Source organism: Tetrao urogallus (assembly GCF_951394365.1).
Source record: "Tetrao urogallus genome assembly, chromosome: 2".
Taxonomy (NCBI): Eukaryota; Metazoa; Chordata; class Aves; order Galliformes; family Phasianidae; genus Tetrao; species Tetrao urogallus.
In genome coordinates, this window is record NC_136814.1 from 65,503,082 (window position 1) to 65,519,953 (window position 16,872).

The window sequence follows — 16,872 nt, forward strand, 5'->3', positions numbered from 1 at the left end:
TTTCTTTGTTGGAGCTGAATAAGATTTTTGTAACACTGAAAACTGAAGAACATTTTTACAAGAACCAGTTACATCTAGTTATAAGTTAAGCCCTTGAAAGATGGGAGAAATGTTGCACGACAGATATTTCTGTAAAATAAATCCTTTATTGCTTTTTGTAAATGTGGACACTGTTCAGTAGGACACAGTGGAAAAATGAGGAAGGGGTAAGGGATTGTAACTTACTTCGTTTTATAAAGCAACCAGAGGGGAAATCTGATAATTCTGTATGAAAAAATGATAAAAGACAAGTAAGATTTATTCAAGGTTGCACAAGGATGTTTCATAAGAGGCTAATAATCTCACATTAAGAAAGGGGACATGGAGATTAGATTTAATGAGGAATTTTCCAACAGAATGCTTTGACAGTGGAGCAGTCTGTCAAAATGGTTATTGAAGTGCAATCATAAAAGGTGTTCAGGAAGATATACGGTGAAACTCTCAAGGGTGAAGTTAGTGCAGAGATTAGCTAGGACTGATCAAAATTACAGCCCTGGTTATGCTCTTGGGATTTAGGTTTTACAGAAATAATATAGTGCATTTGTTCCTGCCATCTTCTCAGCCTATATTCTGACAGGCTTTTGTCTTCCTTCAAACCTCTCCAACAAGAAAGAGCATAAACATCTTTTTCTTTCTCACTTTTACGGGCTCTAGAAGAGAGGTGATGAACTTGATGTTTCCTATGCTGGAAGAGCTAATTAGGAAGCTCAAGATGAATGTATGGGAGTCTGAATTTAATTTGTTTTACCTGTGTCTGGGAAATAACAACTGGGCTGTCTGACACTACAATTTCTTCATGTGTAATGACAGATATTGCACATACTGGGCAGCCTGGTTCCAGGTATGCCACTCTTTATTAGCTAGTGGAAGATGTAGTTGCATTGCTTCTAGGTCTTTAATTTGCTGATCTGCTAGAGGTCATCTAGTTCTGATGTCATCCCATTTTGCATCCTGCAACAGTAGCCCAAGTTTCTGAATTAGCTCTTGCTCTGCTATTTTTAAAAATAGTTTTTCTCTTTTGTTGAGAACAGTTGCAATTAAAATAGCACTGAAGAAGATAAATTAATAAATATTACTAACCATATTTCTCTGTATTAACAGGGGAACAAAGGATAACCTTTGTTTTTTGGGTAGTTCAATATTGTTCAAAAGCCTTTCAGAGCAGTTTCACTCTTGCTCATGGGTAGCTATCTAGTTCTCTAGAAGCTGTTCTGACAGAGGATTGATAGGTTTAAGGGTTGCTCTGATTATGTCCAGTTTCTCTTGACCGTCTCTCTCACACTGATGGGAAAGAGCACAACATTTGTGAGAGTCTTCAAGAGGGAAGTGGAGCGCAGCTTACTGAGCTGCCACTGTGAACTTAGCCATCCGGCCCTCTCCTCAGACTGCTGTGGAAAAATCTGTAGAGCTATATGCATACAAACAAAAATGCATACAATTCAGTGCAAAGAAGGTGGAACTGTGCTCTTTGCAGTAGTGTCCAGTGCCGGCACCAGAGGCAATAGACACAAACTGGAACACAGGAGGTTCTGTCTGAAGAGCAGGCAGCGCTGCTGTGTTGTACGGCTGACAGATCTTCCCAAAGAGGCTGTGGAGTCTTCTCCTTGGGGATCTTCAAAAGCCTGCTTTTGAAAAACCTGCTCTGGGTGTCCCTGCTGGAGCAGGGGTTGTGCCAGATGGACCCAGAGGTCTCTGTCAGCCTCAGCCATCTAGTGATTCTGAGAGATGGAGATGGTGAGAGGAGTTAGACTACACAACAGAACTTTTCCATTGGAAAGATTAATTGGACACTGTACACAGCACAATGTATTTAATTACTTTGGCTCTGCATTGTTTAGAAATTCATTAGAAAATGTGATGATAGATGATTAAAAGTCCTAGGCTAGGTTGTGTTGTAAACCTTATCAGAAGAATTCAAGGCTAGATTGCATTCACGTTAGTAGGGGGTGATGTGGAATTTGTGTTTGTTACAGGCACGTGACATTTCAAGGCAGTTGTTTTTTAGGCATAACTTCAGCAGAGATGGCCATGGCCTCTGACCATGTTTTAAAAAGCTCTTTTTTGTTTCCTGCTATCCAGATCCAGCGTATGCTGCATTAAGGATGTATGTGTAGAAACTCACCCAATGCTTCTTCAAATTTGTGCAACTGGTTGATTTCCAGTAAATAAAAAAATGAAAGGAGAAACCAAAGCCATAACATTTTGTTTTGTTTTGTTTTCCCTGAGTAAATGTTTTACTAATTCTGTGCATAATTTTAATAGTTGTTAGAGGAAGAGATTCCTTATGTTTAGACTGTGAGAATCTCCTAGAATTTGCAGTGAGTGATAGTAGTTTACTGCAAGTCTTTTGACATTCAGAATACGTGTGCATTTTATACACAGAGACTTGCTTGCATCTCAAGCATATTTTAAAAGTTGTTAAAGTGACAAACTTCAGGCTATACATAAAACATTCTTTTACTGTGTTTGTTTTATGATACCATCTTTATACATAACTGCACACTGCTGAAGCCAGACCCCCCCCAGATTTACAACTATATTTTTTTACAAAGCTTTTCACCCTTCAGATTCTTCCTCTACATGCCTACATGTATTATCTCTTCGCCTTTCTGAGATGACAAAGCAAGGTAGAAGATAGATGGAGTAGAGGTAAATGGATACAATTAAGAGAAATGAAGGGCATAATGTGTTTGCTTTGTGCTATTTGACATGCATATCTCTATCCCTGAGGAGCCGAGATTGCAACATTCTGGTTTCTCTGACCATTCTTGTAACCTCAGGTCATCTTTTCAGAGATTTTGATGGGATGGGGTTGGAGCTGGGAGGTTGCTTCCAACTTCACACTGAAGCTCAGAATTGATTCTTTTTAAATGGTGTTCTCTGTGCAGTCATACACATAGCTAAGAGCAGTATTGGCTTTTTGACAAAAGAGATATCTGGTATTTCCAGAGGACAGACTGCTTCTTTTATCATTGGTTTCTTGCAAGGCCTAGCTTATCTTGAAGCCATGCTACAGAATAAACCACTGGAAATAGATAATGCTTCCATTTACAACTTTGCTGCAATCACTGGACTGATCCTAGCAAAATAATTGTGTTGATGGTTTTGTGGCTATAAAAAGCTTTCCTTCAGTAAACCGTTTTTACTTCCCTTTGCAGATTTCAAGCATGTGTGTATTTTGCATCTGTCTTTCAAGCTATGTCATGTGGCATCCATTACTTAGCATCTGTGTTCATGGCTGTTACACCTAACTTTGTATGTGGGATCCCTGGAAACGTGAGTAGCGTTCTCTTCTACAACTCCTCTAAAGCAAGTCTAGAGGACATCTGGACAACGTGGACATCAACAGAAAATTACATTGTAGCCCAGCTGGAAAATGGAGAAATCTGGGAACTTAATCAATGCAGCAAGTCCAAACGAGAAGTCAGTTTTGACCTAGCATATGAATATAAAGGCAACAAGTCCATATTTTCTTGTTCTGATGGATTTCTTTATGACGATACAAAATGGAAGAGCACTGTTGTTACGCAGTGGGATCTGGTCTGTGACCGAGAATGGCTGGCAAAATTAATCCAGCCTACGTTCATGCTTGGAGTCTTGGTTGGAGCAGTGATTTTTGGTGACATTGCTGACAGGTAAAGTGTCATCCTCTGAGCATTGTACATTCAGACTGCAGTAACTCTGTGCTTGTGTACCTGTTCTGTTGTTTTCATTCGTTGTGTACAAAGTCAGGTTTCAATGTTGTTTATTCAGAAAAAGAAACTCAGTTTCTTGTTCATATAGCAAGTACTAATTTTCCAGTGTCTTCGCTAATCATTTGCTTTTGGAATTTATTTCCTACTTTATATTATCCATTGCTCTAGGCTTGGTCCCTCAAATTGCACTGTGCAGCTAGCATTTTGTCCAAAGACTTTTTTTTTTTTTTTTTTTTTTTAAGAGGAATGGTAAAAATATCAAAAGTAAAACCTGGGAGTAAGTGTTCTTGTTTTCCACGAGGAGAGATTCCTCATGATAGCGTTTGTTGCTCTCTGGATATGCTGAACTGTTTGAGGACTACAGGAGGATTAAAACCCATGTATTTTGAAACAAAAAATGACCTGACCTTTATCACAAATACAGCTCTCTGGGACTAATGCAAAGGCTTTGAGGGATTGAGCAAGCCCATTTTTTTTTCCTTGCTGCCTGATTGCATTTTTTGCCTGAAAGGTGAGATTAAACTTCTGCCTCCTGAAGGTTAGTCCAGACAGAAGTAAAAAGGGTCACTGCTGTGCTTTGCTGTGGTTCCACCTACTTACCAGCATGACCAGAGCTCTGCCTGAACCAAAGGAAAACCAAAGCAAGCTCAGGGCCCCCACCAGAGCATTCCTGTGACCGCTGTGCCAAAGCTGTCCTTCATTTGGCCCCTATGGCTCTGCCTCCCCTGCTGTTTTCTGAGATCGTGCACTGAGAGCCAACTTCACAGATAGTCTCAGAAGTGGCAGTGAGATCCAGGATGCCTAGCTGTGCCTGTCTCCTCATATGACATTTAGTTTCCTAAGCTACACTGTACTGTCCTGAACAGTTTATATACTTGTATTTTGATTTGAAGACTCCTTTAGTGTTATGCATCTCTTTCTCTAGAGGAGCTTGTTTGTTAGGTGGAGGGTGAAGATATGTTCCACAGCAAACACTATGAGGAGCAAAAGGAGGCCAAGCACGTTGTTCTCTGGTTTTCCTTCATTAGTACAGCATTTTGGTCTGGCAATGTGGGAATGCCAAAAGATGATCTTCCTTTAGTTTGTCTTCTGGAACACATGGAATCAATCTTTCTTCTCAATTCAAGGCTTTGTAAAACCTCATTTAATACAAAGCCAGAATATAATACCAACATTTGTTCTGTGTCTCTTTAATAAGCCATTGCTTTATTAATTAATACCCAGACATGATTTATGAAGTTAGGTTCATATTGTTCTCATTTCAATTAATTTAAGCCATGAACAGTCAGTTGAGATAATACATCCTGAGTTGCAGATTTACAACTATGGATTTTACAGCTGAAAGTTATTATTTTCTGACACATTCTGGCTGGTGAGAAATAAGTTTGTGGGTTCCTCCCATTCCCAATTAACAGATTTCCCAACAGAAGAGCCAGCTGGAACCCACTGGGATCTCTTCTGGCAGGGGTCAAAAACCAGATGTGTGTAATGACTCCTTCCTCACACATCTTCCTGGTCAGGGCTGGTGAAAGATGGTGAAAGACCAAATAAAGAGGGTGCTGGAAAGAGCTATGAGGTGTTGTTGTTTGCAAATGAATATCTGAAAAAAGCAAATCTTATGTACTGACTTCATAAATAAGACAGAGTAAATCTGCAGATTAGTTATTGGGCAGTTAACCTTGACATTGTTATGTGAGCAATATAATGTCACTTGTAAAACTTAGTTCTGGCAAGAACTCTAGAAGTTTCCATTTTCCTTGAGTTTAGTTGGAATTATTGAAAAGAAATAGAAATTTTCTTTCACATATGGCAAGGAAAATACAGGAAAGTAATGCAGAGTGCTTTTGGTGAGTGAGAGCCTTAGGTACAGTATTTTCAGACTCATTTCCAGACAGGCTCTCTGCAGTTGCAGTTTTATTCTGATGGAATGTTTATGGTTGCTCATCATTTTATTGCTGCTGTGCTTTACAGACTGGGAAGACAGCGCGTTATGTGGTTCACAAGTGCTGGTCAGTTTGTATTTGGCATCACAGTGGCATTCACGTTTGACTACTACAGCTTCGTGATTGTCCGCTTTCTCCTTGCTATGGTAAGAAAGGAGCTTACTGGCTCTTTCATGTGTCCTTTCCTTCCCCTTCTCAGGAAAACCCCTTTTTTTCTTATTTCCTCTTCTACTTCATTATTCTAAAGCCCCATCTGTTGCACTTATTTCAGCAGAGCAGGGAGAGTCTGAATGTTCTTGGACCACAGCACTTTTCCTCTTTGAATTAATAGAAAGCATCTGTATGAAGCAGTGTTTGGTACCTCCTCCATCCCAACCTCTGCTGGACTGGTAATTAAATACCAAGTGTGAGCAGTGAACTCTGGTTTTTACATTGCAACTGGCATTGCATTTCTCCTTGCTGTTACAAACGGAGTACATATTTCTTAAAATAACAAATCTATAATGAGTATGATTTTTATCTCTGCCACTTGCATTGATGGAGGAGAGATGCACTTTTTCTCTTCTATGCATCTCTTTGGTCTTTTAAACTACATCTGAAGTACTAAATAAATAGGTAGACATGTTTAGCACTTAGGTGTTCATACTGTACTTAAGGATGTTCCAGTATATATGTCTAAGTATATCTATACATACATAGATATCCATATATCTATATAAGGTATACATGGTAACTGATTTTTACATCCAAAAGTATATTAATAATCTCTCATTATACAATGCATCAAGACATTAGAAAGCTGTCAGAAGAAAAATGATATAAGTTACTTAAAGGAGGTTGGAAATTTGAAATCAATCACATAATTTAATATATTCCTGTGGGCAGTCAAGAGAGGACATTGTAGCTGGACCTGCCTTTGCCCGATTACAGCACAGAAAGGTTTCCCAGCAAGAAAACTGCATGGGGATTTCAGCCTTGAACAGTGATATCACCAGGATTCACTTCCCTGGTGTTGATGCTAGGGGCTGTGGTAATTTATAAAAGCAAAAAACTCTGACCAAACAGATGCCATAGGTCTTAACTGCCCACTGGGAGTAGATTTGAGAGGAGATGTGAAACTGTAATCCTTCACCACTGAGATCAGTGCAGCTTTCCTGTCAGCTTCAGTGGGTTCACAGACAAGGGTTTATTAAGTGGAAGATTTGTAACCAGAAAATAGATTTTTTGATTTGACTAATCAAAATAATATACTGGAATATTTTCTAGCCTAGAACTTCTAGCTGTGTTCTGAAATGTTTTAAGTTAACAAGAGTTTAGAGTGTTACTAGCAAAATTGAAATACATACAAGATATATATAAAGATATATATTCAAAGAAAAAATCCTTCAATGAAGAATATGTCAGTAATTCCATTCTATTAGTATGGCTAGATCTGTATAAGAACCTGTAACTCTGAAAATGTGCTTCTCTTCCAACACTGTAAAAATTTGATTTAACGATTATTTACAGGAGTATGAAAGGTAATTCTCAGCAAATGTGCTGTCTGTGACATGCAGATTAGTATTAGTCTACTTAAAAGCCAAGGTTGAGGTTTTCAAAAGTGGCAGTTACTTTGGGAGACTATCTTCCTGAGTGCCCAGTTTGTGATGTCGTTAAGGACTTGATTTTTGGAAGTGATGACAGCTAGTTAGGCACTTTTTCAGGTGTCTCTTACTGGCTCTGCACACTAAAGGGAAGCATCCAAAAGCACGTCGAGTGTTTAAACCCAGTTCCCAGGTATCCTGACAGTTTGAGTGAGGTTTTTTGTCCAAGTGATTTGTTTTCAGGTTTGCCTTTTTTCTGTTGCTGAGTAACAGGTCAGCACAGTGCCAGTTAAATGTACTCAAATGAGGAATGCAGTTACCTGTTGCACAAAGAAAAGTAGATAAAAACCTCACACTGTGTTTTTTTTTTCTCTTTCTCCATTCCCCAGGTTTCAAGTGGCTATCTGGTTGTGGCTTTTGTTTATGTGACTGAATTTGTTGGCATTAAAGCACGAACCTGGGCTTCTATGCATGTCCATGCTTTTTTTGCTTTGGGAATTATGGTTGTGGCACTCGTGGGATTTTTGGTTCGGACCTGGTGGGTGTATCAGATATTTCTCTCCATAGCAACTCTTCCCTTTGTCTTGTGCTGCTGGATGCTTCCAGAAACACCTTTGTGGCTGCTATCAGAGAAAAGATATGAAGATGCACAAAAAGTAATCAATGTAATGGCAAGGTGGAACAAAGTAAGCACTTCCTGCAAAGTGTCTGAACTGTGCTCAGTCCAACAAGATGACCCAGGCACTGACAGAACAAGTGGCAATGGTGCATCCTCAACCAAGAAGCACACCATCTTAGATCTGTTTTGTAATTGGTACATTGCAAGAAGGACCATCACGATCTGGCTGGTCTGGTTCACTGGGAGCCTGGGGTACTACGTCTTCTCCCTGAGTTCTGTCAATCTAGGAGGCAATGAATATTTAAATCTGTTTCTCATAGGTAAATAGCTTTTGTACTTTATTATTTTTCTGACAGAACTAGAACATTAAACTCAGAAATGTCTGGAGATTAGACAGACAGTTTTTTTTAACTTTATTTATCCAACTATGAACCTTGTTCCGAAATTTTCTTGTTAATTGGTCATAAAGCTGATTAGTACAAGAAGAAATCTCACTGTTTTGAGAAAAGAACTGTTTTGAGAGAAGAACTGAGAATTTGTTGGTGTACAAAACTCTTTTCTTTTTGTCTTTGTGATTGTAAAACCACATTCTAATTTTCTCCTCTTCATCCTGCAAGCATCTGGCAGATCCACACAAAACCGAATGGCAGCAGACCAGCAACACAAAATGCATATATCATTCTGTTAAAAGCACAAATTAGGAGAACATAGAATAAGTTAAGGCTATAGTCATGTGCAGACATAGTATGCTGAGTCAGTCTGTACAGAAAATAGATTCATGGTTCTCAGAAGCAGGAATAATTTTGTTTTTCTCAAAAATGTATTTTTAGTCCTGCTATTCCTTTAATTGATCTGACTGTAATATTCCTGTGGTTTATAAGCTGTTTATGAAGCGCATTCAAGGCCTGACCTGAAGTTTGTAAAAATCAGTGGAAATACTCCATTGACTTCAGAAGACTTCAGGTTGGGCAGACAGCTCTGAGATAGTTTGTTTTATGTGACCCAGTGCTCTCAGTTAAGATGTACATGCCTGTCCATGTACATCAACACACAGAAGGACTGTAACTCTTGTGAGCTGAATTTGAGTTGTCACATACTGTAGTGTATTGATAGGCTGGCATGGTGAAGAGTGAGTGCTAATGACAGAGAGCAGTAAGTAACTCACTGTGCCCACCTCTTCCAAAAATATTCAAGCAGACTGATGTAGTGCGACTGGCTACAGCCTGCTTTTACCAATACAAACCTCAACATTTGTTTTCTGGTATTATAGGTGCATCAACATAGTACACGTACTCAGTAGAGAAACACAGCCTATTTGTTCTTATGTTCTTCCCTGACATTACCCTGGACATAGCAAGATTCTTCATGAGCAAGTTGGCTTAAAACATGTCCAGAATGGCTTAGGATCAGTATGATTTATCTGGGGGCATACCACGCTCAAACAGAGTTTGTGAACAGTTCTTGCCAAATATTGGTCTCATATGGCTGCATTAAGTTTTTCTGGAAAGAGACGTTAGGAAGAGAAAATCTACCCAAGTGGGTTACTGTAAGCAGCTGCCCTCTCTTTAAAGCAAGCCTTGCTGTTTTCTGTAATTTTCCACCCCAAAGAGACTAGGAACTGCTCTATGCTGTAAAACCTGTTCCACTTGTCCTCCTTCATCCCCCACTGACGTATCTTAGGCTATGTTTTCCATCATCTGTTGCCGTTTCTGTGACCAGATGAATGATCCTAACACAACAGTTGTCTCTAGGTTTCACATATTTGTGACGTGTACAATCAAGCTAACTTTCTAGATTAAATGAATCCCCATAAAGAGGAAGCTAGCATTATAAGATGAATATGTGTAATCATGACTTAAAATGAAATAATTTCATACTGACAGGTGCTGTGGAGTTGCCTTGCTATATCATTGCTTGCATTGGGATGGACAAACTGGGAAGGAGAAACACACTCATTCCGTTCCTTATTTTAAGTGCACTGATCTGTGTTTTAATTATGTTCATACCTCAGGTTAGTCATATATTGTTGAAAGTGTTCCTTCAGTAGACATTTATTTTATTGATCCTGAAGTCTGTGGAGGCAGCTGTTCTTTCCAAATCATATGCTTTTAAAATGCAGCTGCCAGTCAAGGATAGATTTCTGTATTTTCAGTACAGACTTCACAGTACTGTTGCTGGAGACAGATGTAAAATGTTCCCAGGGCTTCAGAGAACCAGGACTGGTAAAAAGTTGTGCGGACACTTTACTTGCCTTAAAGAAAAAACGAGTAATAAATATTGCTTTGTGTTTAAAGAAGAGTCATGGATTTAATTCAAGTTTGGAACAGTGAAGTTTTTTGGTAATTTATTTATTTGTGATCTCTTTCAATAGGACTTTAATGTGTTAATTATCTTGGCAAACATGGCTGGAAAATTTTCAATAGGTGTGGCATTTGGCCTTATATACCTCTACACAGCAGAACTGTATCCAACAATTGTAAGGTAAGAATTTTTGCCGGAAGATATCTTTCATTGTTTTGTTGTTATTTCCTTTTCCTTTTTATGCTGTTGTGCCAGAGCTAGCAGCTCTTGACATTAGCAACACTGGTCTAAAAGACAGGAAAGGACGAGTACCCCTGCTGCTAAGAGCTGTCTAGTATTTGCCTGTACAGTAAAATTTTAATTTTCATTTCCTTGGCCATTGATTGGTTTCACTGAGGAACTAAAGGAATACTCAGTACTTTCCTGTATGTTACATATGCCTTTCTTAATAGCCCCAGTTCTTCACTCTATAGTGCATGCTGAATGCTAATCTGATTTTGTCTTCATTTCAGAAGTAGCTGAATTTCACTGAAACGTAAATTCATATTGTTGAGGCAGTAGCTTTCTAGTGTAACTTCAACTCATGGCTGCTACAATTTCTAATTGCTTTATTTGCTAGAATTCTTATCAAAATATTTGTTTTATTTACAGATCGCTTGCTGTTGGAAGTGGGAGCATGATGTGCCGTGTAGGCAGTGTGGTTGCTCCTTTCTGTGTATATCTGAGAAGCGTTTGGATTTTCTTGCCACTTGTAAGTATTTACTTTAATTATAAACATTTCAGGTTCTGAAAATAAGTGTGTGTCACTTGTTTTTTCAGGAACTGAAAGTTGAACTTTTCCTTTGAAAAGAATTGAAAGAACCATTCTTGTTCTAAATTTTAAGACTCGAAGATTATTAACTTCCTATTGTTAAGAATATGTAGTAAAGCAGAAGGGAGACTTTGAGTCACTGAAGTGTGAGAAGTTGTTGTGATGTGCAAAAATTTGTGTTCATTGGGTCCTTGTATAAATTTATTAAATAAAAATATTTCCCACAAAATTATACTTTATCTTCCATGTAACATTTCAGAAGTGTCTCAAGTCCATACTTCTTTACTCTGCAGACCATGCTAATAACTTACTCTTCATTTTTTTCTAGAGACAGTTTTTCCCTTTAAGAAATTCACCATGGTGGCTGTTTTTCTTTATAATATATTTTTTTAGTAATATTATTCTATTTTTCTATTATTGATAACATTCTTCTAATTTTTTTTATAATAAAATCACAGAATTGCTCAGGTTGGAAAAAACCTTAAAGATCATCAAATCCAACTGCATAAAATTCTTCTTTAGCCTTTTCCCCGACATCCCTTGGACACTGCACTTTTGGAATAGCCTTCCAGAAGATCAAGACTGTCTTAGACTTACTATGCTTAGTCTTCACATCTATGCCAGAGCATCTGCTTTGTACTTTTCCTTTACGTGAACCAAACTAAGCAATTCATGAAATGGAAAAAGAAAAAAAAAAGAGAAGCTAACAATGATGTTCATGGTAACTTTGACAAGAAACAGGACCTTGGATTCATTAAGCACACTGTAATGTAGATGATTTCCAGGTCATGCTACTATTGGATCCTTATCTCTAATTGCCCCAGGAGAAGACAGGCGCAGACCATTCCTTCATAGATCTTGGGCATTTCTTCTATGTTATGTAGCTTCAAACCCATTTTGGACAAAATATTTTGTTTCTTTCCTGCTCACAATAAACTGTATTTGTTGATTACATTCCTCTTACGCATTTGCTGCTTAGAAATCATGCAGCTTTTCAATACCTTTTTGTTCTCCTGGAAGATAATTTCTGCTGATGCAAAATTATAAGTAATTATGAAGTTTACATTAAGGTTATAAGTGAACAAGAGCTTATTAACAATTTAAAAACAGTTTGAGTTCTTTCAAAACCCCCTAGAATTTGCTTTGTCTAGCACAGCAATGTTATATGTAAACTGGATGTGTCAGGAGGTAAAAATACAATAGGATGTGTCTTTGACCTAGATTCTAATTTTCTCTACCACACTGGAATTTCGTGCAAAAAATGGGATTGTGTCCTTTTGATTTTGCAACAACAACAACAACAATGAAAACCTTATAGATGCTAGATTGGTTTAAGAGAATTCTTGGGAATTTGTTTCATAATTTAAATTAATTACATTCAATTGTCTTAGATGAAAACAAAGCAGACCACAAAATAATTTATTCCCTCATGCTCCTAAAAACTGTTTTCTTTCTTAGTAATGACCCCATACTAACCAATACAGCATTTCAGGAAAGACACAGAAAACAATATTTGCACAACAGAGCAGCCATAAGGGAGCTTCTCTTTCTCTGGTCAGTGTTTTGCTTACTAGCTGAGATAAGCTTTATCTGTGCAGAAGTGCTGCAGTCAAACCACAGATGATGAATGCTCAGGTATGCTGGAGAGCAGTGGAAATAGCAATGTGAACAGAGGAATTATTTCAGCTTTGAGCAGCCCTCAGTGTGCAGAAAGTCCCCATAGTATTTGTGGAGCTGTGTAGTTGTTAACTGTGAATATGTTTTCATTATTAGCTCCTACTATAAAGCAATTGTCAGTTTATTAAATAGGCTTGTCTAAGCATGGGTGCATATCTTGCCAAGACTTAGGTAAAGTAAGTGGTTTGGAATGAAAGTGAAATTAAATTGATTACATTTCTGAGTAAGCTGATGTATATCATGTTGACCTATTGTATACACCACGCACTGTCAAGCAGTTAATGCCACTATTTGTTTGACAGTCTGCCTTGCATACAGTTATGCCACCTGTGAGCAATGCAAACACCTCATTTGAATGCCTATAAATTTTTGAATAGCTTGCTAAAAATGTAGTTTGTATGCAACAACTTTCGAGAAGAGTTGTAGTAACGGTGCTGCTCTATGTGTGTCCTATTTGTGTTTCTTGGTGGTTCAGAATTATGTTCCATTAGTATTTTAACAGGACCTTGATTTTTCTGTCAAATGCATCACAAAGCACAAACAAAAATAACTCTACTGAGGTCAGTGAAGTCAAATGAATGAAAATCCTCTGTTTTAAATATTTTTCATTGTAGTTGAATTAGGGATTTTGCAAGTAGGATTACGTTTTTAGACTGGTTTCAAGCAATCAGATATGAACATATTTGATTGTCAGGCTAGAAGAATTTCTTGTTCTCAAAAGTAAGGGTGTTATTTTGTAGGGATATTTAATGCAAATCATCTCTCTCTCTAGTACAAGTCTACTATCTCCCAGCCTTATACCAGTGTGAAATTAAATTTGTTGCTTCAGGTAGTAAGGAAGACTTAAAAAAATGGCAGCACATCTTTTTTGAAGTTATTCACGGTAGCTGTTAGAAACTGCTGGATGCACTGAAGTGCTGGGAATAATTTGAGAGTTTGACTAAACTGAAAGTCAGATTTCAAATGAAGAGTCTGAAAAAGCAGTGACTTAAACACACACAGCTGCCACATTAATTTTAGTGGAGCTTAAACATACTTAAATATTTTGCACAACAATACACTTCAATCCATAAACATTTAACTCTTGGCTGTATCAGGAAAACATTTTCTGATGCTGAATTACATATGGACAATGTTACACACAGACATAACATACACATACTGTGTGTGTTTGGATCACACATAGGGCTAGATCCTGTCAGATGCCACATGAAGAGTAATGTCCAGTTTGCTAAAGACTTGTTTTGAATTATTGTAGCTTCCCTGATAAGTTTGGATACTGTCCCTGAAAAAATAGAAAAAAGAAAAAAAAAAAAAGATGATGTTTGAAAAGTCACTTCATTAATATGCTGTGATTCAACTGTTTCATGTTCTGTCTTTCATAGGAAGCACTGGAAAATGCATTGTAGATGAGGTAGAAGGGAAACAGGGAATTAGCCTGGGTTGCAGCAACTTTCACACTGCAAAAAAAAAAAAAAAAAAAGACACACAGTGATGGAATAGAGAGCTGAGATTAAAGGCAGGAAAGGTGGTGTTGTGCAGGTGTCCAGGATAGTGGGAGTTCACAGGGCATAAGAGGCAGGTTCATGTGGAAGGGAAACACTAGAAGAAAGTGTCTGAAAGACCATATGGAACAGAGAAGACATACATCTACAAAGCACAGTGTTGTTTTAATGTTGCTGTCAGGCATCAGTAGTGACCCTGTTCTCATGAACTCTGAGTGTATGGATATCCAAAGAAATTAGTAGTCTTTTAAGCTTCGGTCTCCTCAGAATCCCTCAGTATTCTCAATTATAAATGTATGACAGCCTAAGAAAATGCATAAGAAAGGTCAATATGGAATAGAATTTTGCAGTTTATCCTGTCTTGCTATGACAGAAAATAACTTCTAATAGTAGAGGAGAGTTTTGTGCTCAGTAGTGAGTGTGTTCTCTGTTCTAGTTGACTTTACAGACACTTTGTATTCTTCTCACTCAGTACTATTTCCTCTGGTCCTATTACTTCTAGGATATTTTTTGTAATTTCACATGGTGAGGGAATGAGTATTTTATTTTCGCTGTCACTTGTGCTAGTATTTGAATTTTGTTACTGTATTTTGAAGAAAGAAGAGTGTATGGAACCATATGAATTTTGCTTCTCAAAAAGTTACTTGAGACAAGGAAAAGCAGCAGAGTGCATTTGCATGAAAACGGCTCTGTTCAAGGTCACAGTGGAGAACTCCAGTTTTAAAGCTTCTTTCTAACTTGAGAAGAAAGTCTTACTTAGATGCAGATGGTAGCAGGCCAGTTCTTGTCTCCAGCACGGTGTGAGGAAGAAAGGTGTTGTGGTTCCAAATGTCTCACACTTGTAGGGCAAGTATTAAACAAACAGGACAAACATGAGAATCAGCACAGGGCCAGATAAAGATAATACAGTATTAAAGAACACAGTAATGAAATGGAAAAACACTGAGGCCAGGCATGATGTACTGTGCAGAAGCATTTAAATCAGGAGAGATTTGGATTATTTATAACCTAACATTGGAAGAATGTCAAGGTTTTAATGCCTGTACTGTACTTCAAAGGAGGAAAGTGGAAACTGTTCTCACTGAGCAAATAAAGAAATAAAGGGAAAAAGAGATGCTTGTGGAGCATGTGTGTGCGTCTGCATCTATCCAGCATGGTCCTGGTGCTTGCTCCTTGACACTGAAGCATGCTGTTATGGTAGCATGTATGCCACAGACAAATCCAAGATGTGACCGTGGTGCACGTCAGTAAATGCCTGCACCCCTACTGGATCTATAATGAAAGTTCAGCAAAGTATTCCTGTTGAGAGTTATAGTTTCTGCTGACCACAAATTAAGTGCTCTCCTGACCCCAGATGCACATTTCTGCAGCTCCAGGCCAACAGTCTGTACCTAGAAATTCTGGTCTGGCTGTACATAGGATGAGCAAGGATGCAGGTACAGGGGGAGAGGTTCAGGAGATAGAGCGTGGATTGAGGTTATAGGTGGTGGGGAAGTTCCAGCTCTGTGAACATGCATGTAAAATAAATGAATGCAATCCTATAATCTATTTTTAAATACATGCATGGTAGTAGAAATACCAAATGAAGATATATATATTCTCTTTTCTCAAACATAATTATTCCTCCTTGCACTGTATTGATTCCTTATGGAAAAAAAAAAAAAAAAAAAAACAAACAACAAAACAAACACTGCATTTGTTCTTCGTTAATTCTAAACTTGCTATTCATTAATTCTGCCACGTAAGATTTCATTTACACAATAAAAAAGGAGATCTTTTGTACAGACAGCATTTCAGACTTATGATATTTGCTTTACACTGCAGTTCCTTGAATTTTATTTCAAGTGTACTCTCAAGCAAGACCAAAGATTTGCATACCTTGAAAAACATTTCTACCCTTACAGCTGCTTTTTATTTCTTCTAGTTGCTTGTTGGAATCATGGCTCTTCTGAGTGGAGTATTAACATTAATGCTTCCAGAGACACTTGGAAAACCTTTGACTAATACTTTGGAGGAAGCTACAGAAATGGGAAGAAAGAAGGAAAACTGCTCAGGAAAGACTCCTCCAGCAGACAGTGGTGCAGCATTAGAAAAGATAGAGATGTTTGGTCAAGAAACAGTCAGCACTGAGAAATAAAGCAAGATCAAAATGGCTGTTCCCAGTTTTAACAATTATATAATTTATAGGTTATTTTATTCAAGAGAAGACTGTTCTGTAATATCTGTGCCTTTAAATTTGTATCACATCTTGCCTTTTTGACAGAGCAAGAGTATGAAACCTTTTCTACTTGACTGAGGTACTGCAGAAAATTTGATGAGATTTCTAGATCCACTTCTCAAACTTATTTTGCCTTTAGAAAACCTGTCTGACTTGCTGTGACCAGTTGGAGTGATTATTTTAGTTCTGTAACACATCTGATTACATACATGTAAAAAAAGTGCCAATTCTTACTTTGGATTTTCTGTGGTTAGACTTGTAAACCCACCACAATGTGTCTTGTCTTTTTGCAGTCATCAGTAACAGACTCGAGAATTCAATACATAGTGAAGTCAAACTCACAGTTATAATTCAAGAGAGAAGCCTTAACCTCATCAGGTCATACTAATAATTTCAAACTTAAACTATTTTTTTTTCTTTTCAAAACTGCTTCCAGAAAAGTTATCTTTTCTAACAAAAGTATTCTGTGGAATAGCTTCTG

General features: G+C 37.8%; 1 protein-coding gene across 1 annotated transcript in view; it reads left to right on the plus strand.

The window, feature by feature from the left end:
- Nucleotides 1–16,310, plus strand: part of SLC22A16 (solute carrier family 22 member 16) — a gene marked incomplete at both ends in the record, with an annotated part of 31,737 nt that extends 15,427 nt beyond the window's left edge. Inside the window, 7 exons of the mRNA XM_079550610.1 lie at nucleotides 3,198–3,674; nucleotides 5,706–5,823; nucleotides 7,650–8,199; nucleotides 9,763–9,890; nucleotides 10,251–10,360; nucleotides 10,832–10,931; nucleotides 16,098–16,310. Of these exons, the coding sequence (XP_079406736.1) occupies nucleotides 3,198–3,674; nucleotides 5,706–5,823; nucleotides 7,650–8,199; nucleotides 9,763–9,890; nucleotides 10,251–10,360; nucleotides 10,832–10,931; nucleotides 16,098–16,310 (1,696 nt within the window). The remainder of the gene's footprint in view (nucleotides 1–3,197; nucleotides 3,675–5,705; nucleotides 5,824–7,649; nucleotides 8,200–9,762; nucleotides 9,891–10,250; nucleotides 10,361–10,831; nucleotides 10,932–16,097) is intronic.
- Between the last annotated feature and the right edge of the window lie 562 nt (nucleotides 16,311–16,872).